Source organism: Danio rerio, chromosome 18 (assembly GCF_049306965.1).
Source record: "Danio rerio strain Tuebingen ecotype United States chromosome 18, GRCz12tu, whole genome shotgun sequence".
In the NCBI taxonomy this organism is placed as follows: Eukaryota; Metazoa; Chordata; class Actinopteri; order Cypriniformes; family Danionidae; genus Danio; species Danio rerio.
Genome location: NC_133193.1, coordinates 39076916 through 39102785, shown reverse-complemented (window position 1 = coordinate 39102785; position 25870 = coordinate 39076916). Strand labels below are relative to the sequence as shown.

Genomic DNA, 25870 nt, shown 5'->3' with positions numbered 1-25870 from the left:
AATTGAGGTGCGGGGAAAGGAGGCGGAGGGGAGCGACAACGCGGGGAATCCTTCACAAACTGAGGAGCGATCACAAACCGAAAGCGGCGAGAGCGTCAATGTAGCCAGAAGTCATTAATTTTTAACGAGAACCGGCGGCAAGAAACAGCGGCGCGTCTTCATTGGCTATGACGCGGTTCGGCGGCAAGCAATCAGAATGAAGTAGTCCACCGCTTGAGAGGTGTTCAGAGAACACAGACCTGTGAACTTTGGTTCCGTCCACAGTTGTTCCCAAGAGTTTGATTGTTGCGGTTCCTGGATTTTTAATTATTGAAAATTGCGACGTCGTGGGGCCCCCTAATCACGCGGGGCCCCCTGCGGGCCCGTCCGCTACGCCACTGCATTTACATCAGGGGTCATCAATCTCGGTCCTGGAGGGCCGGTGTCCCTGCAGGGTTTAGCTCCAACTTGCCTTATCACACCTGCCTGGGTGCTTCAAGTATACCTAGTAACACCTTGATTAGCTAGTTCAGGTGTGTTTGATTAGGGTTGGGTCTAAAATCTGCTGGACACCGGCCCTCCAGGAACAATGTTTGGTGATCCCTGGTTTACATGGAGAAGGCTGAGTTTATGACATGTACTGCATCTAGCCACCAGCAGGTGATCAAAGAAATTCACTCTTCAGGATGCGTGAGGCACACCTGGGTAGTTAGGAACTTAAAAACTAAATTCTGTTCTCATTTACCCACCTTCATGTCGTTCAATTATGCCAAAACTAAATATTTAGTAGTCCCATCTGTGCCTTAAGTCTGAAGCAGTAGCATATGAATTCACACGCAGGCTTAAGGAATTTTATATCAACTTGGAAAAAAAAATGGAACACTGCTAAGTCAGGGATGAATTTTAATCTCACGCTGCACAAGAGCAATCAATCTTTTCTATTCAATCTGTCCCTCGGCTCTTGGGAATGAATTCAGCTCAGTTTCCAGTATTTTATCCCTTTCCCAAATCAAACGGTCTGAAACGACAGCATTACATGCGAGAAAAGCATTAACCTCTTTGCCTTTGTGGGTGGCTGTGTAGATCAGCAGTAAAAGAAACACAGCTATATGAATAGCAGACTAGATTGATTTCTTGAAGTGTGGCCATTATTTGCCATAATGAGTGTGCTTTGCTGGACTTAAGCTGTTCTGTTCTACAAAACCCTCAAGGCAGATTTACACTGTCTGGTCATGCAAGCATCCATCTCATCTCTGCCCAGACACATGCGTCATCACTAGCTTTATCCAGCAGACTTCTGATACTGTATTCTTAGAAATAAACATGTACTAAACGGTGCCATTTTTAAAATCCAAATAGCCCAGATTTAATTCTGTAGCACAGTTATGCAATCTGACACCATGTAGACTAGTAAAAAAAACACTAAATTGTGTAATTTGATGCGGCAGTCAGGGTCATTTTACAACCCTTGGAAATTCACCAGAAACTAATTTAAGAACTTTGAGTGAATAGACTATACAACTAATTACCCCCACCTTCATGGCATCTACTTCATCTTTTGACCTCCACAACTTGATTAAGTTGATTTAGTCCTCTACGCAAGAGCTGAATGTCCACTCTATCCACAGCATCTCTGCAGAGATTTGCTGGAGCTTGTGTTTTCCACCATTTATATAGTTTAGAGGACAGCATTGCTGGCATGTCTTCCCCTGGATGTTATATAACCCAAATCATATTTTTGCTTTGCTCATTTTTAAATAAACACATAAAAGGTTCTGTAATGGACGTTTGTAAGTTTAAAATTAGGGCTACACAAATAATCGAAAAAAAAATATCTTGATTCGACCCCCCACCCCCACATAATCTTCATCCAGCATCTCACTGACTTAGCCAAATATATATTTTTAAGTTCAGGATAGATGCATAAAGGAGGTCGCACAGGTCTTCACATTGTTCTATATACGTCTTTCAGCAATGTGGGCAACTCCAAATGGTGTTAAGAGTTAGCCGGTTATATTTATATAATATAATTTTAGGTGAATTATATATATATATATATATATATATATATATATATATATATATATATATATATATATATATATATATATATATATATATATATATATATATATATATATACAGGGCTCGAAATTAACCTTTTTGCTTGGTAGCACCGGTGCTCCTAACTTTAAAAATGTAGGCGCATCAGCCAAAATTTTGTCGCACCCACCAATTATGAGCACCGTTACTACAAGTTTTATACAAACAGATTTATTGTATTTGAAATCAACACTAATCAAACTAACAAGCAAAAAAATAATAATATAAATATGCGTGCGTGAGGAAAATATGTCTCAACGAAATCCCGTGATCACAAGAAAATAGATTTTTATAACAGAACTGAGTGACCAAAGCACGGAGCGCTCACCGGCCCTGCACGCACTGCTTGAATGAATCTGTTAACGGTATAACGTTAACTGTGCTGTTCTCACAAGTGCTGTCTGATATTGCACTGATGCTTTTGACACATATTGTACCTTATTATATGCAAACGTCATGTTAATAGCCATACCGGTCTTTTCATGAGTAAGTTAGCGATATTAATTTCAGTGTAAGCCCGTTTGCGATGGTGTACGTGATGTTAAATTTGACATATAGCTGCCCCTTGCACGGCGGACAGCATCTGGCTATTATATGAAGGATTAAACAGAACCTCTCGTGCTAGATGTGGCAAACAGTTACCTGAAAACTCCATCCCACAGACTTTTCATAGTGGACTTGAAGCCAACAGAAGTCTTCTACTCTTGGAAAAGTGTAGATGGTGGATTAACATTCAGCACATGATCACTAGTAAGATGTGTCATTATTTGTAACTAGATGGTTTCTAAAACTAAATCTGTCAGCGTTATCTTCAATCTCATTTTTAGCGCTTTAGTTTTCCGCGGTAGTAGCTCTCTGTCATCCGAAGCCAGAAGGCGCTGACTGAGTGATTTACAGCTGATATTAACCAATCATTCGCGTTCAGTGCTAGAGCAGTGGGCCAACAGCGCGAAGCCGGGGCAAGCATTACGGACTTGGATTTGTTTACTGCAGCAAGATGACATGACAACTGTTTAAAACCATTCCTGAGCGCTGCGTTTCCCGTTCCAAGTGCAAACAAAGAGCTTAGAGATGAATTCTGCGTGAATGTCTCCCGAATCCGCGCATGTGGTGAACATTTTGCAGTAAAACCTGGTCGCACACAACAATTTTAAGCACTCGCAGAAATGCTCCCAAAAATATTTTATGGTCGCATAGATAAAATTTCAGGCGCATATGCGACCAAAATGGTCGCAATTTCGAGCCCTGATATATATATATATATATATATATATATATATATATATATATATATATATATATATATATATATATATATATATAAATAAAATTCACCCAAAAAATGAATTTCTTTCTTCATGTAATGACGTATTTGTGTATTGGTGGCCGTGAAATAGAGCTGCACGATTCTTGCTAAAATGTGATCACTATTTTTGTTTGCTTAAAATTAAGATCACGATTCTTTAGATGTAATATAAAGGTTAATATGAGTAGGCTATTATATTATTATTGTAAATTCTCAAACATATAGTCATCTTGGAATTACAAGGTTCTATCTACGTTCTGAATGATTTCAGATATTGAGCTTCATAGTTTTTGCATTCTATAGCAAACAGTATCTGTGCAACATTTGTTTTTTTAAAAAGTCTTAAAATGTAAACAATAAGTTGTCATTTAAAAAGAATATGGCAATAACTTAATTTTGACAAAAATGTCAGATAGAACCTTATAATTATAAAGTGACTATATGGTAAAACAACACTAATAATATTAGGCCTGTGTGTAGGTCTACTGTTGCTTAAAAAGCAGAATTTTGTGCAGTCATTATGGTGGACTTGAACAGACTTTCAATATTTCCTGTTTGTTAATTCACAGTAAATTGATGACATCAGAATACAGCTATTCATAATTATAAAATTGAATTATTATGTTTGAGACAAGTGCTTGTCATTTGTCATTAACAGCATTATCAGACCACTGGTAAAATCAGAGATTTGTCATTATCAGATTTCTTTGCCATTTTATTCAACATTATATAAGCTAGAGTAGCTATATTGACACTGTAAAACATTTATTTTCATGCACAACACTATTAGTATTAGTGTTAGCTATGAAAGAAAAAAACATATCAAATGCTTGTAATCATAACTGTAAAATGCATTATGATCCTTTAAATGTGCGCCATTTACACACACACACACGCACACGCACGCAAAACATCCTTACATCACGGCTCTTAAACGATCACTCTGTGCAACAAACAAAACGTTATTTACAACTTTGACGTTTTTATGTTAGCAGAGTAGCAGTATACAATCAAAGTAAGATACATGAAAAAATTTGATTTTTTTATTTATTTTTTTTACAAATGAAGCATGAGCACACATTGCTTTGCATCTTGTAAACAAAACCAAGCCTTAAATTATATACTCTGGACCACCTCTTTAAAAGTAGCACCACATTTTCTAAGGGTAATCTAAATTTCTAATCATTGCACAAAATAACCAGTTCCCGTAATTAAATTTCTTTTCTGCTGAAAAGTAATCTAAAGGTAAACTAAATTTGTAATCAGTGTAAAGTAACCAGTTAATGTAATTAAATTACTTTTCTGCTAAAAAAGCAATGCAAAGGTAATCTAAATTTGTAATCTGAGCACAAAGTAACTAGTTACCCTAATAAAATTACTTTTCTGCTAAAAAGTAATCTAAAGGTAATCTAAATTTGTAATAAATTAACTAGTTACTGTACCATATTTAAATGACTTTTCTGCCAAAAAAGTACAAATAATAGATTACCTTTCATTTTTAAGTTATTTAATTAGTTGCTTATAATGTACTTGCGTTAAATACTGTAAATAAATTAAACAGTTATGTATAAATCAATTCAGCAAAGCAGGGTAATTGCATTTTTTATTGTACAAATATATCTTGCAGAATAGTTTGCCAATGTTTTTAAACTAAGAAGGTTACTTTTGTCAAGACGATTGCACATGCTTTTGAGTTTTACGTAAATTGTTAAAAAAAAATTAAGTGTTAATGAAAGTGTAAATGAAACTAAAAGGTTTAATTGACTCAAATAAAAAAGAGTTTAATTTCTATTGCTGAGATTTTTGCAGACAAAATCAAGTAATTAAAATTTATTTAAGAATTTAAGTTCAATTTAAAGACAAAATAATTAGAATGTGAATTACAATGTGAACTATTAGTTAAATTACTATTTTGAAATTTTACTCAACACTGTGTAATCAAGAAGATTATATGGACTGTCTACAGTACAAATTTTGACATGTAATTTGTAATCACTAACTGATTATAATTCAGAAGTAATTTATCCAGCTCTGCAAATATATACATGAGCAATATCACACGAGTAGCAGTGTGATATGGCTGTATATTGGCACTGGTTGGAGGCGTGCACTGCCTTAGTTGTCTCAGTGTTCCACCAGTGATGATATACAACCATACCGCATTGCTATGAGTGTCATATTGCATTTATACAACAGTTCGACGGCACAGTCGAGTCTCAAAATCCTTTTATATGAAGAATTACTTTCTTCCACCATTAATTCACATCTACAGCTTACGTCAGAACAGCAGAAGCAGTTACTAAATCACCAACGTCATCTTAGCTAACATTTAGCATTTTTTGCAAGTATTTGAATGATTCTCTTGCGTACTGTCTCTGGTGATGACAAAACAGGTGATTTTGCTGACATTAAGATTATGAGGCTGAACTGCATGAAATGCTATCAGTCTATAGAGATTTTCCAGTATTTCTCCGTTGCAATCGTAATATTGTAATATTGTAATCAAATATTACAATATTACTATGGTATAAATAGAGCCCTACAACATACAAACGAGAGAGATCGACTTAGAAAGTCACTTACCAGTTTTATAATGATTTGTTCATGATAATGATCAACTATAGTTTGTAGTTTTATGCTGAGTTTTTCTCCTCTAAGTGCTTATTATGCAGTCTCTGTTGCCATCTTGTTGTCCACAAGATGTAACTGAATGTATAGGCTACGAAATTATACATATTTAAAATAGGCACTATCCTTACAAATAAACAGCAATCTAAACAACACATTCTCGACTAAAAAAAGCCTCAAAAGTATATTATGTTGTCCAATAGCTGCAATTTTAGTCAAACTGTAGTCCTCTGCTTGCCACACATATGGGCGGAGTAATACACAAGATTAAAGAGGTTGTACGAGTTCTGATAATGCAGAATATCACACGGCTATGAGCCAATCAGATTCAAGAACCAGACAGAACTAATGTATAAATAAGCATAATATACGAGTATATACCCATAGTGAAAAAGCTTTCAAATTTCTCTGATATTTTAGGTTTAGTTGAACTGTGTTACTATACTGCGCAATGTTTTTTTTATTTCTATCACAACAGGCCAGTGTCCAGGTTTTTTTTTTGTTTTGTTTATTTTTGCCCTGCTATTTCTTCTCTGCACCTATTTCTGTCTCTCTCTGCCTTTGTATCCTTGTCTCTTATCTTCACTCTTGGCTTGTTCAATGCCATGATGACACTGGTAGAGCTGCTACAGTGGGTTAAGAAGGCAGTCAGGTGTCAGCTTTCTCTGCAAAGTCACTTTACTGCATGTGCTCTGAGGCTCTGACACCATACCTCTGCTGCAGCCGATACCAAACATCCTCCGCGTGTCAGCAGTTCTTTCCTTCTGTCATATTAATCTGCCGCTGACTACATTAAAATGTGACTTTGGAGTAAGCACTCAGTGTATTGCTGTCTGTAAAATGCCAGAGAATGTTAGATGAGACGAGAAATCCTATCAGGTCAAAAGAAATGTCTGCAGTATAACATTTCCTTATTCAAGGACATAACCTCTAGGGTAGAACTACTCTGTATAATATGAGAGGCTACTGCAAAACACATTCTGTAGTAACGAATCAATCTTGAATATGGCACAACCTAAGGATTCATTCTAAAGTATACATTGCTGCTTAAGTAAATGTGGGCATACATGGTGCCTAATGTAAACATGCTGAGTGAGTTTGTGAAAATTGTTGTGACGCAGTGATATAAGACAAAGGCTGCACAATATTGGAAAAATACTGGACACATATTCCTGCTGTTAGGCAAAATAATGTACTTTTCGAATTATTTCAGTCGAAAATGCAGTTGTTTAGATTGCAACTATGCAGTTTATTTATAAGGATAGTGCCTATTTTTAAAACTGTTGAGTGTTTTCTTGAGTGTGAATAAGAAGCTGAAAAACGGAAGTGTCGCGGTTTTTAAGGTGGACCAGATAGAGTCAATAAGAAGCTGCAAATAAGAAGCTGGATTCAGCCTCGTCCCTCCTTATAGCAAACACAACAGCAGTCTGGTAGTGATTGCGCTGCTTTTTTCGGGGTTTATTATTGTGATATAGTAGTCGCTTAATGTTTGATATGCATGGTGTATAAATGTCATATCCCCTTTAAGAGAACTTTTTCTGTGGTTGTTTTACCTTTGAGATGTAAGCACGCACGTTTAGGGGCTCAGTTCAGTTCTAGTGAGCTCTGAGGAGAAGTGTGTGATGGTCATCACATGTATCATTCTTTTATTTCAATAATGTAACATTTTATATTGCGACGGATGTTTGAGTGTCTTTTTCTTTTCCTTTTGCCAACTCATTGCCATTGACTGGCATGTATGTAGTCAACAGCACTTGGGAGAAACACATAAAGGCCAATAGGTAGAGCAAAATAATTAGTCCCCTTTTTTTGCAACAGAGAAATACTATAGACTGTAATAGACAGCAGAGAGATATCTCCGACGGATGGCATTTCATGTCACGCTTAGCCTTTTAATCTTAAAATGTGAGCAAAATCAGCTGTTTTGACATCACTTTAGACATTACGCTACAGAGATTCATTCTAATACTAGATCTAAAGTGACATTGGCCAATTAATATTGGCTTCTGCTGTTTTGACGTCAACTTCATATGTGAATGAATGGCGGAAGTAGTTCCTTATACAAAAGGATTTTAGACTCTCCGTGTTTGATTTTCTTTTTTATATACAAGATTGTGTCGTCGAACTGTTGTATAAATGCAATATCACACTCGTAGCGGTGCGATATGGTTGTATATCAGCACTGGTGGGACGCTAAGGCAACGCACTCCTCCCACCTGTGCTGATATACAGCCATATAAGCAAAGGATACTCTACAGTCTGAAAAATATTGCTGCTGTTTGGCAACAATGTACTTTTGAGGCTTTTTTAGGCGAGAGTGTAGTTGTTTAGATTGCAACTATGCAGTTTATTTATAAGGATAGTCCCTATTTTAAAATATATATATATATAAATATTTTTTTTTTTTTCTGAGAGAAAGCTTGTTGGCGGCCAATAGCCTGATTTAAGCAAAGACGATCGATGATGTTAATCCACAAGATGGTGACAGACTGCATAATGAGCCTTAAGAAAAAAACTGCGTTTTTTCTAACTACAGCTGTTAAAATCATTATTAAACTGGTAAGTGACTTTCTAAGTCGATCTCTTTTTTTGTATGTTGTAGTGCTGTATTTGTACTATAGTAATGTCCTGACTGCAAAAGAAAAATACTGGGAAATCCCTGTAGACTGATGGCATTTTATGCCGTTCAGCTTTATAATCTTCAAATGTAAGCAAAATCAGCTGTTTTATCATCATTTTAGAAATTATGCTAGAGAATCATTTAAATACTAGCTCTAAAGTGACGTTTGTGAATAAGCAACGGTTTCTGCTGTTCTGTGTCAGCTGCAGATGTAAAGGAATGGCGGAGGAAAGTAGTTCCTCTTACAAAAGGGTTTTGAGAGTCTTCATGTTTTTTGTCTTTTTTATATACACGATTACGCGTCAAACTGTTGTATAAACGCAATATCACACTACGATGTGGCTGTATATCGTCACTGGTGGGACACTCGTGTGCCGATATTCAGCCACACCGCACTGCTACTCGTGTGATATTACTCATAAATGAAATACAGTCAAAAATATTCACAATGAAGCAGATATTAAAGTGAAATTTACAGTGATTTACAGTTTTCTGCAGAAAGTCGTACAGTATTAGGTTACAGAAATTAAATAATCAAATGAAAATTAATAATGCATAGTTTCCATTATATAAATGGTTTAATAAATGAATCTTTATAGAACTTCTTCAAGCTCTATTAAAATGCTTTGAACTCTCTTCAAATGCTTACATAGTCACATGCCTTTAAAACGTATGCACATTATTAACTTTCACTCTATTATGCTTAAATTCTGCAGAGTCTCCACAAATCTCATGTGTTTAAGCCTGTGGTTCCTGGTCATCTATAATCCCAACTCAACATTGCATATCTTGTGATGTAACTATTGCGGACACATTGCGATATCGATGCTCAAACGATATATTGTGCAGCCCTATACAAGACATCTTTCGTTTAACAAATGAGTTAAAAATGAGTGAATTTACTATCTCTGTAATTGAGACATAGCATCAAAAATGCAGAAACACTGAAGGACAAATCAAGCGCCTGTTAAAAGAGTCACTGAATAATTTACTCAACCAATTTGTTCAAAATGCTGATTCATTATGCAACAAAAGTGATTTTTGAAATTGAATTCAACTGTAACTAGAGCTGCTTGACTTGGGAAACAATGTCTGCAATTTTTCTGACAGATTTAATTACGATTGTGATTTAATTATGATGTGATTTAATTTTGTGGAGTCAAGTTTACTCAACGTTCTCAATAGTGCAAAGCACACTCTTTAAATAAAAGGAATAAACTACACTTTCAGAAATAAAGGTACAGGAGCTGTCACTGGGGCAGTACCTTTTCAAAAGATACATATTTGTACCCAAAGAATCCACATTGGTACCTGAAAGAGGCATATTAGTACACAAATGTACCTAAAAAGTACCTTTAAGGTACAGTTATGAACCCTTCAGGTACAAATTTGTACCTTTTGAAAAGGTACTGCCCCAGTGAAAGCTCCTGTACGTTTATTTCTAAAAGTGTAGGGCTAAACAATATATATCGTTTGAGCATCAATATCACAATGTGTGTATCCGCAATAGTCACATAGCAAGATTATATAATTTAATAAAGAGTAAAAGATAAAGATATATATTTTTTTTTTTATTTACTCAATCATGACCATGATATTTAGCCTTTTTTGGTACAATTTTTGTACTTGAATACTGTTAGACTTCTTAGAGAACCCTAAAGCAGTGTTTATTTATTTATTTTTGCTTGTAGTTTATTATAATTTATGCAGATGCCCGGCATAAAAAAAGACTTGATTATCACAGCCAATCTAAATGAATGAAATATTTCCAATCAGAGCTATTCAAATCATCTGGTGAAATTATATTCATATTGCGGCAAAACAAAATATTGCAATGTCAGATTTTTTTTTCATATCATGCAGCTCTAGAATACACCATGCTTTAACATAATAACATTGTATCAAACTTAACATAATAATACTGTAATATAAATATAGCCTACTGTGTGTAAAAAGGCAAAAGGGTCGCTGTTTCGAACCCCGGCAGGGTCAGTTGGCATTTCTGTGTGGAGTTTGCATGTTCTCTATGTGTTCGTGTGGGTTTCCTCCAGGTGCTCCAGTTTCCACCACAGTCTAAAGACATGTGCTATAGGTGAATTGAATAAGTTACCTTTGTGACCCCTGATTAATAAAGGGATTATGCCAAAAAGAAAATGAATGAATGCATGTGAAAATGTTAAAATATTCACTCCATTGACTTTTGAGTAAAACACAGATTCTTCGCTGGTATAGTGCGCGGACATATAGCATGGTGGTGCTCACGGTGACCCGAGTTTGATTCCCGGGTCGAGGTCCTTTGCCGACCCTTTCCCCTCTCTCTGCTCACAATACATCCTGTATGTAACTTTCACTGTCCTTTACAATCAAAGGCGAAAACCCCTATAAAAAAAATAAAAAAATGCAGATTTGTTCAGTAATGACAACCAAAACTCACACAAAAGAGTAAATATTTGAATTTGTCAAATTACTGTCCAATACATAACAATTTGAACAATGCCATACATATGAAAATGCATTTAAAAAATAAGCATTAGCAGATTGTGTGAAAAATGTACTGACAAAATTCACCAAAATATTAAATAGTTACAAATGGTAATAAAAGTAGTCATCTTTCCAAATATTTTACCAGTTACTCAATTAATTGTTTAAACTGTCAATTCGAGTGTAAAACAACTACATTCTGGTATGAAAAACCCTTAAAATTTAACTTAGTGACAACCACTTGCACCCACGTTCACTATGTATTGGACCTGGACCAGTACATCAACAAGCTGCGAGCTACAGCAAGGACAGTCTTCCACCTTAAAAGCTCAGTCCAGTCTGGTTAATTGGCACTCCTCGTTTGCATTTGATTTATCAATTGTTTTTTTGTTTGCAGAGCTTGTTTCGGAGTTGGTTTGAGCATTTCATTTTTTATTTAACATTACTGGTTTATACTTAGTGGATCGTGAAAATTAAATATCAAACACATTTGAGAATTTCAGTAATCATTTGTGAATCCATTATGGTTTATTATATGATAGTTTGAGCAATTGATTTATCATTTGGGTTGCTGTATAGCAGCAGTGAGGTCATTGTAAATAAAAAAGAATGTAAGGATGTTGCCAGAGTGGCTTTTTGGTTTCTTTTCTTGTGCATCCCAGCCACTAACTCTCCATCTGACAGAGTGTTTAGCATAGCGGTAATAGTCATCCAGCTTCACAATTTGAAATGTTCAGTATATATTTGAATAATGATGGTTAGTTCTTTTACTTGAAAGTTCAAATTTGATTATCACAATTTGTGTTCTTGACAGAGTTTGAGGTTTATTGTATCATTATTATTCACACCTTAAAGTTTGCTTTGATTGTTCAGCATTTACACTTTACCATTGCACACACTTTAAAACATTTTATTTTGATTATTGAGTTTAAGAGTCTCTTTAAGACTTGTTTTATTATAAAGAGATGAGATATTTTGTTTAAATATTTTTGTTTTTGACTGTTAAAACTATTTGCCTTGGTAATGTAGGTAAATTAAAATAAAGTGGTTAAATAAAAAAAAATCCTAATATTCTTTAATGTATTGTTAAAAAATACTCAATAATTATCTATATGGAATGATACGAAACATGATAATTTTATATTATTAATATAACATCCCTGACATTTTTTGCAGTATCACCCAGCCCTAGCAATCATTGAGTATTAACAGTATAAGATTGGGTACAGTATATGGGTATATTTCCCATTCTCTTATATATTCTCCTGCTGCTGTCAGCAGTTTCCTGACAATAACTGACATATTTCAAAGAAATTATGTCATAAGTAACACACTGACAGTTTTATTTCTATATTTACTTCCAGGATGTGATGCCTGGTTTTTATGGGACGTAATGATGTGGAAATTAATGCAATCAAGTTCTGGTCAAATGGACCCGCAGTCCCCAGTGGGAGCATTACTGGCATTCCTCCATCAGAGACTTTCTTTGTTCTTGGTATAGTACATATGCAGCAGTGCAAAATAATGTCCAAGTGAATAAAGGAGGGTTTTTTATGATGCTTTGGATGGATGCGCCACTTTGAAAAGGCTATTCTGAAGTCATGAACCAGTAAACAAGATCTCTTTCCATTAATCTCACTGAGCCTTTATGCAATTGTGTTTTCTGACATTCCAGGATATGAAAAAATAACAGAATACAGTCTCTGTGTGTCCATATTTAACATCATAAGCCAAGTTTCCAATTGAAAATGTGAATTAACTTTATGCGCAAAGCTGGAATATTAAATAAAAAATATGCGAATAAAGAGAACAAAATAGTCACTTCCTGATTAACTGGCATAAAATATCAACAGTATACAGAATTTGCTGTGGTAGGAGAAGCTGCGTGAATCTTTTTTTCATTTAATAAATGACTTGCACCACAGAAGACGATGCCGACATGCAATGAAATTGCGTTTGAAGGCACGGAGCACAGACGCTCTTGACAGTTCTGGAGGTAATTAATATAATAACACTAATACTGAAGTGGGTAAGGCGTTTTTTAATGACCAAAACAACATTTCAGATGGTTTACAGTGTGCTCAGCCTGCTGGTTTATCTATTCACACACATTTTCATCACATGATCTCTTATAACAAAATCACATGATCTTTTTTTTAATCCCTGTACTGAAATTTGTGTTTCCATCGTAGTTTATGCGCATTTTTTTTTATCAAATAAAAGGTTTAAATCGCATACATGGGCATATATTTTTATGCGCAGTTTCGAAATGTATGCGCAGCTTGGCATTTCCAATCAATTGTTTTATGCACATATCAAAAATTAGGCATGTCCAGACCCAATCACATGATCGGAAATCGGGCTCGATCACGCGGTTTCAGACTTGATAAGAATCGGACGTTACCTCCCAATCAGAACTCGAATATGCATTCTCATTATTTTTAAACACATCTATAGTTATGAGTTAGACCTCTTGGCTTCACACAGAAACAGCAATGTATGCGGCATGACATCAATTTGTTGCAGAGACCCTAAGTAGAACATGGAAGCAGCTTAAAGCAGAAAAAATAGTATGTCTGAGGTCTGGAGATATTATAAAGTTAATTACAAAAACATTGCCATAGCTGTCACGTTAGCGTGATCAAAACAATATCAAAACGGGAACAAAAGATTACGGACTCAAGTGCAGATTTATTTACAGTGCAAAAACATAAAACAACAAACCTGGGTGGCGCCAGCAGGGCGAGGAGCCTGGGTGACGCCGGCAAGGCGAGGAGCTTGAGTGGCGCCGGTAAAGCCAAGGGCCAGACTGGAATCGACACTGGCGGGCGCTCTGGGGCTGGAGCCGACACTGGCGGGCGCTCTGGGGCTGGAGCCGACACTGGCGGGCGCTCTGGGGCTGGAGCCGACACTGGCGGGCGCTCTGGGGCTGGAGCCGACACTGGCGGGCGCTCTGGGGCTGGAGCCGACACTGGCGGGCGCTCTGGGGCTGAAGCCGACACTGGCGGGCGCTCTGGGGCTGAAGCCGACACTGGCGGGCGCTCTGGGGCTGAAGCCGACACTGGCGGGCGCTCTGGGGCTGAAGCCGACACTGGCGGGCGCTCTGGGGCTGGAGCCGACACTGGTGGACTTTCTGTGGCATGAGCAGTCCTGTTCCTATGCCTCCTCTGTCTGGTGATTTGAGAAGGGAGAGCATAGTTAACAGGACAGGGAGCTTCCTCTGGAGCTGGAGTCGACACTGGCGGGCATTGTGGGACTGGAACCGACACTGGGGTTCCACACAGTTCTAGCAGGCTCTCCAGAGGCTCCGAAAAGAGTGGTCTCCGAACAGCCCGACGTGGATAAGCCCGCAACTCCAGTCCAGCCTCTCTCCTCCTTCCCTTAGACAAATCAGCTGGCCCCAAAAATATCCCTCTCTGTTGCCCTCCACTCAGGCCTCCCTCCTGAGGGTTCTCCTCTTTCAGGGCAACAGAATGAGGGGAGCCAGAGATCAATAAGGCTGCCTCAATGAACCGATACAGGTTCCAGTCTTCCTCATACAGTGGCATTTGGGAACGGACTGGATCCAAAAGTCCTCCCCAAAAAAACATCATTAGCAATAAGTCACTATGAGAGCTCTTCGGGGCTAGCTCCAAAAACTCCTTGATATATCGCTCAATTGAGCGATTACCTTGTTTTATACGCACTATAAGACTATCTGCTGAATCCATTTGTGATCGCGTCGTTCTATCACGTTAGCATGATCAAAACAATATCAAAAGGGGAACAAAAGATTACGGACTCAAGTGCAGATTTATTTACAGTGCAAAAACATAAAACAAGGTGTTCAAAGTACAAATAAACCAAAAAATCAGAAACTAAAACAGAGACAAGGCTCAGGAAACAAAACTCGAAAAACTAGACTAAGCAAAAATACAAAAACACGATCAGGAACAACAACTCAGAATATCAGACTTACTGCGGCACTGGGAACAAGACAGACAAGGTAGACAAACGACGCGATCCAAAACAGAGGTGAAATGGTTGTATAAATACTCCAGATAATCAACGGTAACACAGAAAAGATGAGATGACAGGTCAGTGTAGGTGTTCCGGTGTATGCACGTGGTATGTATGAGAATGTAGTTTTTCCTGGGACGCTGTAGTGCCTACAAAGTCCTAGTGCACTACAGCGCCCTCAGGTGGTCACAGATGGATGTGACAATAGCAAACTGTGAGATATGCTAACTTGGGATAAGACACCTCAAAAACAACATTCGACACAATACAGCGAGTTTACCCAGGCAACCCAACCGAGTCAGCTCACGCTGTAGGAGAGTTTGAAGAGGACAGAAAAAATGCCCTGTGACAGCGTGAAGGCACAGGCCAAGATAGCTCAAATGACTGCAGTGAGTGACCTGCCATTCACCTTTGTAAAGAACCCTGGATTTCTTATGCTTATGGAGCATGTAAGAATTAATGGTATTTATTACTTGATGGGTCAAGCTACCTCACAGAAGTACTCTGTTTGATAACAGTTGTTGAATGTTAAAATAAGGTGAATTAAGTAAAAAATAAGGAACATCCTGGATCTGTTTCTTCACTCTTCTTTATTCTTTTTTTACGTATTTTGTAAGTATCGGAACTGGTTTTGGTATCGACAGATACTCAAAATCAAATGACTTGGATTTAGACTCAAGGGCAAAAAAAAAAAAATGATCAGGAAATCACTATCTAAAATGTGCATAAAAATAGGTGGATATAAACGTAGCTATAGATGTGTTCATATCAAAGTCTTCTAGTTAGTATGAATGTCCACATTTTAGTGAGAACCAACATCCTGCTAATGGATGTATATATTAATTACCCTGATCCTTAATGGAGGCACCGGCATATATCACAGTATTCCTGTGTCATGCAGAGGCACACCTACGGTTCAGAGCATGTGACAGCAAGCTAAAGGACAAAATCACTCACACTATCAGTCTGAGTAATTATGCAATTAAGAGAGCAAGAGAGTTGTATTGATGTTAGCATTGAAAATTGCATAGGGCACCATTTAGTGTGCTGCAGTATAAATTATTTTAATTGTTGTGTGTAAGGTGCTGCAATAGTGTTTGATGGGACAAATGAGGAAACATAACAAAATGTGTTTCTCCTCTTCTTTTTGCAAATAAACAGAGTTCATCTCAATAATTTGTTGGAAAAAATGTCTGGATTTATCATTTACTTGTGCCATGTTAAATATAAACATTGGTTTATTATTATGTGTAAGATTCTATTCTATCAGCCCAATGACAGATGAATGGTCGAAGGTTAAATGTAAGTACTTTTCTAGCGCTTCAACTTAAAAGGATTGTGTTATTTATTAGAATTTATTTATTTTATTTATTTATTTATTTGTTTGTTTGTTTGTTTGTTTGTTTGTTTTCAACACTAAGTTCAATTTGACTCCAATTTTGATAACTCACATTTTACTTTTATTTATGTATTTAGCTGATCATATTATTAGTTGTGACAGAAACACATTCAATAAATATAAATTCCTCAATGTGCAACAAAAATTAAAAATTACTAATGGGTTTGCCTTAACATTTTGATGAATAATATTAATGAGCATTATATTGAACTGTTACCACTATTCCCACCACAACCAGCCATAATATAGTTAACCGTTTTAACGTACGTTTGGTGTCTATACACTAAGACTCAAAGAAAAAGATGCTTCAAATATACTGACAAATAAAGTCAAATAACCAGCCTAAAATCAGCTTACTTGCTCAGTCACATGCATCTCTTCTGTCAAATAAAAAAAAAAAACAATATGGTCCTCATTTGAATGAAAAATCCAAAAATCATTGTAACTACATTTCAACAGAGTAAATCAGGCCAGCAACAATATCTGTGCTGAACTGTCCCATTGTCATTTCTTATGCTCACATATCAAAAGTTTTACAAGAGAAAAATGCCTTACATTTATAGACAATCTAGGCTGAACATCAGAACTCAGGGGAGTGGACTGGATGTTTCTCTGTCAAGAAGGCTATTTCTGGGGAAAATCAGCCTAAACCTATTGTAGTATGATTCAAGCTCTAAAGTATTATATCACCCATCGATAAGTAATATGAGAGCACCCTCTTTGTGCATTTAAAGTTTTTTCATGCAAATATAATAAGGCAGCTTTTTTCAGTTTAAGCAGGCAGTTTTTGGCCAGAATTCACAACAAGGATCATACTATGCCAGGCCAGCAGACAATACTTGCAAAGAATAGTCCTGTTATTAAATATGCAATTGACCTTTAGAGAGTGTAAACCTCCTGTCTAGCTTCCAAAGGTCATGTAAATTATCTTGGATAATAAGAGATCCATGACGCTGTTATGACTGTACAGTTCCCAAATGACTTTCATCTTTCCAAAAATAGACTTTTCTTAGAAAACAAGTAAACGTGTTCAGGTTAATCTATAAATTTATAGTGATTTTTTATTTTATTTTTTTAAGAAATAAGATGCTAAAGAAAATAAGAATATAAATAGAATAGTATTAGTATAAATGTTCCTCCCCCAAAAAAACTAATCTGCTCATAATCTAACAAAATAACGTACAAAAACTGTCCAAAGATTAGTTAATCTTTAATCTTTAGTTAAAGTTTTTTTTTAATAATTAAAAAATCAAGAACAACAATATATCTATAGTATATAATTATATATAGTTTATAAAGTGCTTTTGAAAATGAATATTTTCGAGATTTCTCTGTGAATATAGGTAATGTATTTAAACAAAACATTTTAATAAACATATATATTTATTAAAATAATATTTAGATCACCAAACATATTTGGAAATTGAATGTTAATATGATTTAATTCAAGCAAAATATAGAAAAAAAATAATACCTTTTTTGCTTCTCTTGATATTTTCTTTTTTTTTTTTTTTGTATTTCATATTTTTCTGTAACAAATTTAGATGTAAGTTATTTTAAGTTAAGCCTCAAATTTGGCTTTACAGACTAATCTAATGTATATGCACAAAATAATATTGTATAGTCAATTAATATGAATAATTGAAAATATAGATTTGTAAAAGGTGTACTTATATGTGCTGAGCATTGTGTGTGTGTGTGTGTGCATATACATTAGGGGGCTGTCAATTGGTTAAAAAAGTTAACTAATTCCTCACTTTTTTGGAATTAATCATGATTTATCACGAACAGCCATATTTATTACAGAAAAAAAACAAAGATATGCAAGTGCCAATTTAATTTTAAAACAATCAATGTCAATAACAAACAAAAAAGATTTTTATGTTGCATTCTAATTGGACTACAAAAAATGAAAATAAAATACAAACACTGCAAAAATGGAAAACGTAAAATTATAACACTACTAATAAAGTATTGAATAAAAACAATTGTACTCATTAAAAAGTTGTACTGAGAGTTGAAAACAATTTTGCTTAGTCCTCCTTAACATTTAGTCAGTCGCTAAAATCAGTCCAGTCTATTGACATTATCAGGGGACAATGCGGCCAAGGGGTACATCAAAGGCACATACTAAAGACTATACACTTCTTACAGGGACTTTGGTCACACTATCTCTAAACATTTCATTCTAAACAGCTTTGATGGATATGAGACACCGCAAAGACTATAGAATGCATATAGAATGTCTGCAATAAGCAAAATAGTAGTCAAAGTATTCAGCTTTATTTTGTTACAGTTATAGATGCTTTAAGGTTGTAAAACACCTCACTACACACTTGATACACTTTTCTCAGACATGCATTAACATTTTCACACTTCTCTCGTTTAAACACTCTCAAAGATCAAACTTTCGTAGAGAAATAAGCCCAATGTTATAGAATGAAACCAAACCATTTATTCATTTCATAATGGTGCCCTACAGCCAAATACCTTCTACCTTCCTAGCATGTCCAGAAGGTTAACTTGTTGTGTTTAGTTTTTGTGTGTGTTTGTTTGTTTGTGCTTTGATTAGCATCTTTCTCTGCCTTGTGGGTGCGACCACAGGTGTCTTTGATGGTGCAGAACGTTTCGTCGACATTGTGGGGAGAAAACTTACAAACATACAGTACAGCACTTCAAAGTCACACTACTAGCGATCGAAGATTTATGTAAATTTGGCAAGCTGGATGCATTCTGTACTGTAGGAGACACGACACAGAGGAGATTGATTGACAATGGACTACATCCAGTCAGATAGCAGAACACAATACGCTGTAGATAAAAAGCATGTCAATTGCACAAAAAAATCCACGAAACTGCGAGGACGCGAAAGGTTATAGCAAGGAACCTAGTTCGAGCGAGGAACCACTGTATTTTGTTTTAATTTAAATGTATTATATTTCGATTTCTAAAAATATTTGAGGCCCAAACTATTATTTTAATGAATCTAACGGTTTAATAAATCTGTTTTAATGTACCAAAATATATAACATTAGCTGAGAAAAATATTTATTTTCAAAATGTGGTGTATTTGTGATTTATTTATTTTATTTATTTGATGTATTTATTTCAAACAGAAAAATCATACACAAAACAATTCTTTAAACAACAGCTTATTATTTTCCCCACCCCATTACCACACACATCATTTGTTTACTTCAACTTATTTCTTCTTTGACTTATCACTTCTTTTTACATGAGCCTTGCAAGCTTTACATGAGACGTATTTTATTTATTTATTTTTTTGGCATCTTTGAAATATTGTATGTTTGATTCCATATTATGTTTACATTTTAAAAACATATAACTAAAAATACATACCATTGCACAGCCATTAATTGAAATTTCCTCATACCTTAATCATTTTGTGCTTTTTTTAAACGTCTCTATTAATCATTATATTTTTAAAAATATAAATGTATACAACCTTTTTAATTGATTAATATTCTGACATTTTTTGAGAATCTGTTCAAGACTGTTCCATAATTTCACACCGCATACAGACATACACAATTTGTTTTAAAGTTGTCCTTCTTGTTAACTTCCTAAGATTTTGTACTTCTCTCAGATTATATCCCCTTTGTCTTTCTTCAAAAAACATTTGTATGCATTTTGGAAGTAATTTATTCCTAGCTTTAAACATAAATAGTGCTGTTTTAAATTCAACAAATCATTGAACTTAAGTATCTTCAATGAAAAAAATCATGGATTTGTATGCTCCAAATACCCCACATTTTCTATCATTCTAACTACTGTTTTTATACTGTGAATTTATGTTTTAAATATATGAAATAAGTCAATTTCATAAATAAAAACACCAGAAAAAAAAGCATATTTTTAGTAAGGTGCTCTATAATTTTTAAAGTTTACAATTTTTAATCCTTTCCTTCATTTCAATTTTACGTCAATTTATGTTTTAATAGATGCCACTAACAAGATGGTAATGTTACAGGATGCTAATGTTACACCTGGCCTAGATTCAGACAAGAACCTTCACCTATCCACTCACTCCTTATTAAAACCCACACCAATTAGTTTCTATCTGGGGGTAAAAAGCTTAGCAAAAAAAGAAAAACTTTTCAAGCCCAGGTGATTTCCCAATGGTTTAATTAGCAAAGATCAAATTCGTAATTCTGAATATCTTTTTCTAGCATGCCCATGAGTCCCAAGAGCAGGAATTCCTCAACATCTACCTCATTAGACGGCCTCTCCTCTTTGCCTTCTCCCAAGTCTGATTACCTTTTGAGTTTGCAACTAAAAATGCTGTGATCAGTAAAGTGAAGATCGGTGCTGGAAGGCTATTAACCGCATCCACACAACAGCTCTGTTCAGCTCAAAGTCTCTTATTAGGGAGGGATGTGATTTGACCACCTTTGACCATGTGATGAATAAAATATTTTGGTCATTAGTAAATTAAAATGGTCATCCAGACAGCCCACCTCATTACAGTATTCTTCAAAGGTTAAAGCTGCAGCGTGTGTGGATTAATACCGCACCTACAGCATTTACAGCATCTGGAACAGTGTTTATTATAAAGAAAAGATTATATGCAATGGCATTTATTGTACAGTTTTATGTTCAATTGAATGAACTACCTTGATTACACTTGATACCTTGATAACTGCCTTGATTACAATCCCAGCAGACAAACAACATCATAAGATGTCAATATACTCTAGATTTAGCTTGTCATTAGCTATGTTTCCATCCAAAAATGCGAATGAACTTTATGCAGCAAAACTGCATTATCGCATAAAAGTTGTGCGAATGAAGCAGCGTTTCCATCCAACGAGTCAAAGCGAACAAAATCGTCACTTTCTGATTAACTGGTGCCAAATATCAACAGTAAAAACTGCATTTGTTGCAGTAGGAGAAGCTGCATCAATCTTTTCTAAATGAATGCGCCTCAGAAGACCATGCTGATATGCAGTAAGCGCGCAGTGGCGTTTGAAGGTCAGACGCAGAGCACAGGCGCTCTTGATTCTGGAGGTCATTAATAATATAATAACACTAATACTGACACGGTAAGGCATTTTATAATGACCAAAACAACATTTCCGATGTTTTATAATGTTTTGTCCATTCACACACATTTTAAAGGGCCATGAAACCCCCTCGTTTCAGCAGGGTGTTTTCACACCTCTACTTTGGAAAAAGTCAGAAAAGTGGGTGTCCAACTCTGTTTAGGGGGGAGTGTCGGAGGAACTAAAGTGGGATGGTGTGGGAGTGTCTATTTGTGCAAGCGCGAGTTTCAGTCAAAATACTCACACACGGGAGAAAGTTATGGTGTTTAACCTACATGGACATGTGTAGTAGAATTATTTGCCAAATTATTAAATGTTGGACTTTAACTGCAGTTTGGCTCTTTCATTCAGGGAATTCATTCATGCCCCTCGCGACAAACGAGATATTTGATTCGAGGAACTGCTCTAAGCGTGTATTTTTCATGCAATGTTTGATACCGCACGGCGAATGAGAGAAAAAAAAACTCTGCATTTCCCGGAAACTTAGATGCACACGGCAGGTAGCGTCAGAAAGCCGGATGTGTTATTCTGGTCACTAAATGCGGTGCTATGTTTGCACTCAGTGCAATATTTAACTTAATTCGATACGAACAAACTGAATAAACAAAGAGCACTGGTCGCTCACTTACCAAATCTGTAGAGACAGGACAATCACCAGCAACTAGAGCCGCGTCTTTATGAAGAGAAGACTAACGTTACAAGCGAATCCGGATTTCAGCGTTTGCAGATGAGAACAGCTCTCAGGTAAACAATGTTCCTCCTTAGACACGTAAGTTATTGTTGTCGAGCGTCGCGTACACTGTTAATCCACACGTGATCCAGCTGAGCTCTCACAGAGAGAAAATGAAAACGAAACTTAATGGCAGCAAACTATAAAAGCAACACTTCACGCTTGTTTTGCCAACACAACGTGGCGTCTCTGTGGCGTAAACGCGGTGACACTAATGAATATTAATGAAGTTGCACAATAGAGTGCGCTGATTGGTTTGAACCAAGCCTTACTCATGCATTAATGCATCACACTGTAAGACGTAATAAGACTCACTCTGGCACAGACGTACAGTCTGCACGCTGGAATACAGGCTATTATGTCATGTCCGTGACGCAGCTTCAAAAATTAGTTTCAAACAGGAAGTACGAATTTGCTTGAAATAACGCAAAAACAACCAATTTACACTTTTTAGTGAAATATAGATGTCCGAATAGTGTTTTTAGCAGTGTGGGACACATATACGACTGTCAACAGCTCAAAAAATGTGTTTTGGTGTTTCGTGACCCTTTAAGCATCACATGATCTCTTTTAAGAAAAATCACATGACCTTTTTTAATGCGCATGCTGGAGTTTGTGCGGTAAAAGTGTTTCCATCGTAGTTTATGCGCATCTTTTCTTATTGAATAAAAAGTTTATTCTACCCAGTTAGGCGCATAAGTTTTTTATGCGCATTTTAAAAATGTTTGCGCATCATGGCGTTTCCATCAACTGTTTTTTTTATACGCATTTGCAAAATAGGTGGATGGAAACAAAGCTACAGTCTAAGGCAGGAGTGTTCAAACAAGATCCTGGAAGGCCGCTGTCCAACAAATTTTAGCTCTAACTTGCCTCAATACACCAGCAAGGATGTTTCTAGAAAGCCTAGTAAGAGCTTGATCAGCTAGCCCAGGTAAGTCTGATTGGGTTTGTAACTAAACTTTGCAGGACACCGGGCCTCCAGGACCAAGTTTGGACATGCCTGGTCTAAGGACAGTGTTATTTTGACAAAATAGAGACGTGTTGTGTTGGAAAGTGACCAAAATCCAACGTCAAGCCAACATCTGTAACCAACGTCATATTGATGTCCAATGGTGACATTTATTCATCAGGTAAGGCAACCAAAATCTAACATCTGATATACGAAGTATTGGTACATATTGGACATCATATTTTCCATACAAAATCAATCTGTAACATCATTAGAGATTGATGTTTTGTTGTTTTTAGGTTGTGTTGGAAAGTAACCAAATGCAACACTCCCAGCCTGACATCAACCCAATTTTTATTTCCAAACAAAATGCAATATCCCACCAATCTGATGTCATGTTAACTATGCCTGATGGGAATATACTATCAACCATGTTTATTTCTAAAGGCTTTATCAAAGCCACTACGAAAAAAGCAAATATTTCTGTTTCAGTGAAAAACTAAGAACATGAGATGAGTTGCTTGTTAGATTTTGAACTACATTTTGGACCACCACAGTTTTCCAGAAGTCTCCTGTGAAAAGCTAGCAGATTTACAAAGGGATTTATTTCATAGAAATCTAATTAGCAGCGAAAAAGGAAGAGAATATGAAGAGTTTGGATGCAAAAACCTCCAAGTGCCATTTGAAATTTTTTATCTAAAATGAATTTTTCTCAGGCTGCTGTGTGTAGTTTCAGTATTTTTACTCTTAGTGCAAAGAGTATGTTATTTGCATTGCCTTTAAAGTGAAATAACTGAAAATAAACATAAGAGGGTGAGAAAATTCAGACATAAGGATTTTGCATCTGATCTCTTCATATGCTATATGGCAATTAATTTAATTACATTCATATAAAAGATCAAGGTTTTGAATTAAAGGTGCACTTTAAGCACACTTAGTCAAAAGATGTTTTTATTTGAAAGCATCAAAACAAACAGGCCCATAATCCAAAACCTCTCCAATATCTCTGCTAAAGTTAATAGCCACGCCACTTACTTGTTCCTCACCACTGTCACCACTGACTTGCTTGGTTTGGGACTTCGATGCACATCGATAAATTTGTTCTTCAGTATTTGGACTTTCAGCAGTGAAAATTAAGCCACACTGAACTGAACTAAACAACTTTAACTCTAAAAAACAGGACTGACACGGTTTCAATATCAATTTACTGGTACTTCTTAAGCTGCTTTGACACAATCTACATTGTAAAAGCACTATAGAAATAAAGATGAATGAAATTACTGCTGATAAAAGTGTATTATGAATCTGACACTATTCAAAAGCATTTTTTTTTTCAAATTGATTTTAATCTTTTTTTATTTTTTAGAGAAAAAAGACTGTCTAATAATCATTTCACTTTAAATGAATGTGAATGATTGAAGTATTATATAATTATTATACTAGTAATATCCAGTTTTGTCTTCTTGGGAAAATTCTAATACTTGTTTTTTTTTTTTTTTTTTAATTAAAAAAAAAAATATATATATATATATATATATATATATATATATATATATATATATATATATATATATATATATATATATATATATATATATATATTTTAACAAAAACTAAAACAAAAGAAAAGAAAAAAAAAACATAAATTGTCATGTTTTTTAATCCTCCAGGAACTGGCAGTAGCACTTTCATTGCACAGCAAGTGCCCTGTTGACTTGATTTCCAAAGGATAAGTCAACATTATTTGTTGTGGTGATCAACTTTGAGCCACAAATACACTTAATTAAGCTTAATTCCCGAATATACATGAATAAAGGTTAATAAACACAAGGTTGATTAATGTGACGCCGATGTTTTATAATTACCTCAGATCAAGGCCGTAACCATATCTTAAACACTGGGGAACTGATTTGTTTTATAAAGCATAAGGAAGTAAAATAGTGCAGGACATTATTGGTCAATACAGTCTTAGGTATTCAAAAAGGGGACATTTGTAGGGGAATAATAGTCAGTTGTTTAACATTTGTATGCATAAAGTTTAACATAAAGTCATAAAACAGTCATTAAATGTTTTGCTGCTTTCACCTTATACCTCACTCTCCTTCAAAATTAAATTGATGCTTTGCACTGAATTTGTACTCGGTGCCTGTGAACCATAAACCCCACCTAGTTTATTTTAATTGGTAATTTCAATCATTTTGACATTAATGAGCACTGTTAGAAGGCATAGGCACGCCATCTTAAAATCGGGGGCCGGCATTTCAAATTCTGGGGGGAGTCTTGTCTACTTCAATGTCTATAATCGTTACGGCCCAGTCTCAGATCAACACAAGAACCATCATAACTAATCCACATCAACCTGGGCACCAATTCCATCTCCGGCCTCAGCCTGAATTTTGCGGCTGGCCTTTAAGATTACAATCTGCAAGCTGAAAATAAATGGAATGGTGGAAGGAGGACAGGTCTTGGTGCTGGTTCTCAATGTGACATGGGCAGCCTGAGGCTAGCCTTTGAATCTCTCGTCAGTGCTGAGCTAGTATGCTGAAGACAGGACTCTCGGCATCAATCACATCTATCTCTGCGCAAATGGCACAGACCTACTTCACTTACCCT

At 35.8% G+C, this 25870-nt stretch overlaps 2 protein-coding genes across 10 annotated transcripts in view; one reads left to right on the top strand and one right to left on the bottom strand.

Annotated features, from left to right (window-relative positions):
- Positions 1–16894, bottom strand: part of LOC141378753 (uncharacterized) — a 246050-nt gene extending 229156 nt beyond the window's left edge. For 3 of the 5 annotated variants that reach the window (XR_012394051.1, XR_012394052.1, XM_073930008.1), the window contains exon 1: positions 13842–16894. Coding sequence is in view for 3 of the 5 variants with exons in the window: in XM_073930008.1 (XP_073786109.1) it covers positions 13842–14827 (986 nt within the window). In the remaining 2 variants the exon portion in view is untranslated. Of the gene's footprint in view, positions 1–8424; positions 11016–11686 lie in introns of those variants that run through there. The other 2 variants (XM_073930009.1, XM_073930010.1) reach the window with 2 other exon arrangements.
- b3gat1a (beta-1,3-glucuronyltransferase 1 (glucuronosyltransferase P) a) overlaps positions 1–25870 on the top strand; it is a 174069-nt gene that overhangs the window by 90768 nt on the left and 57431 nt on the right. The gene's annotated exons all lie outside the window — the stretch shown is intronic.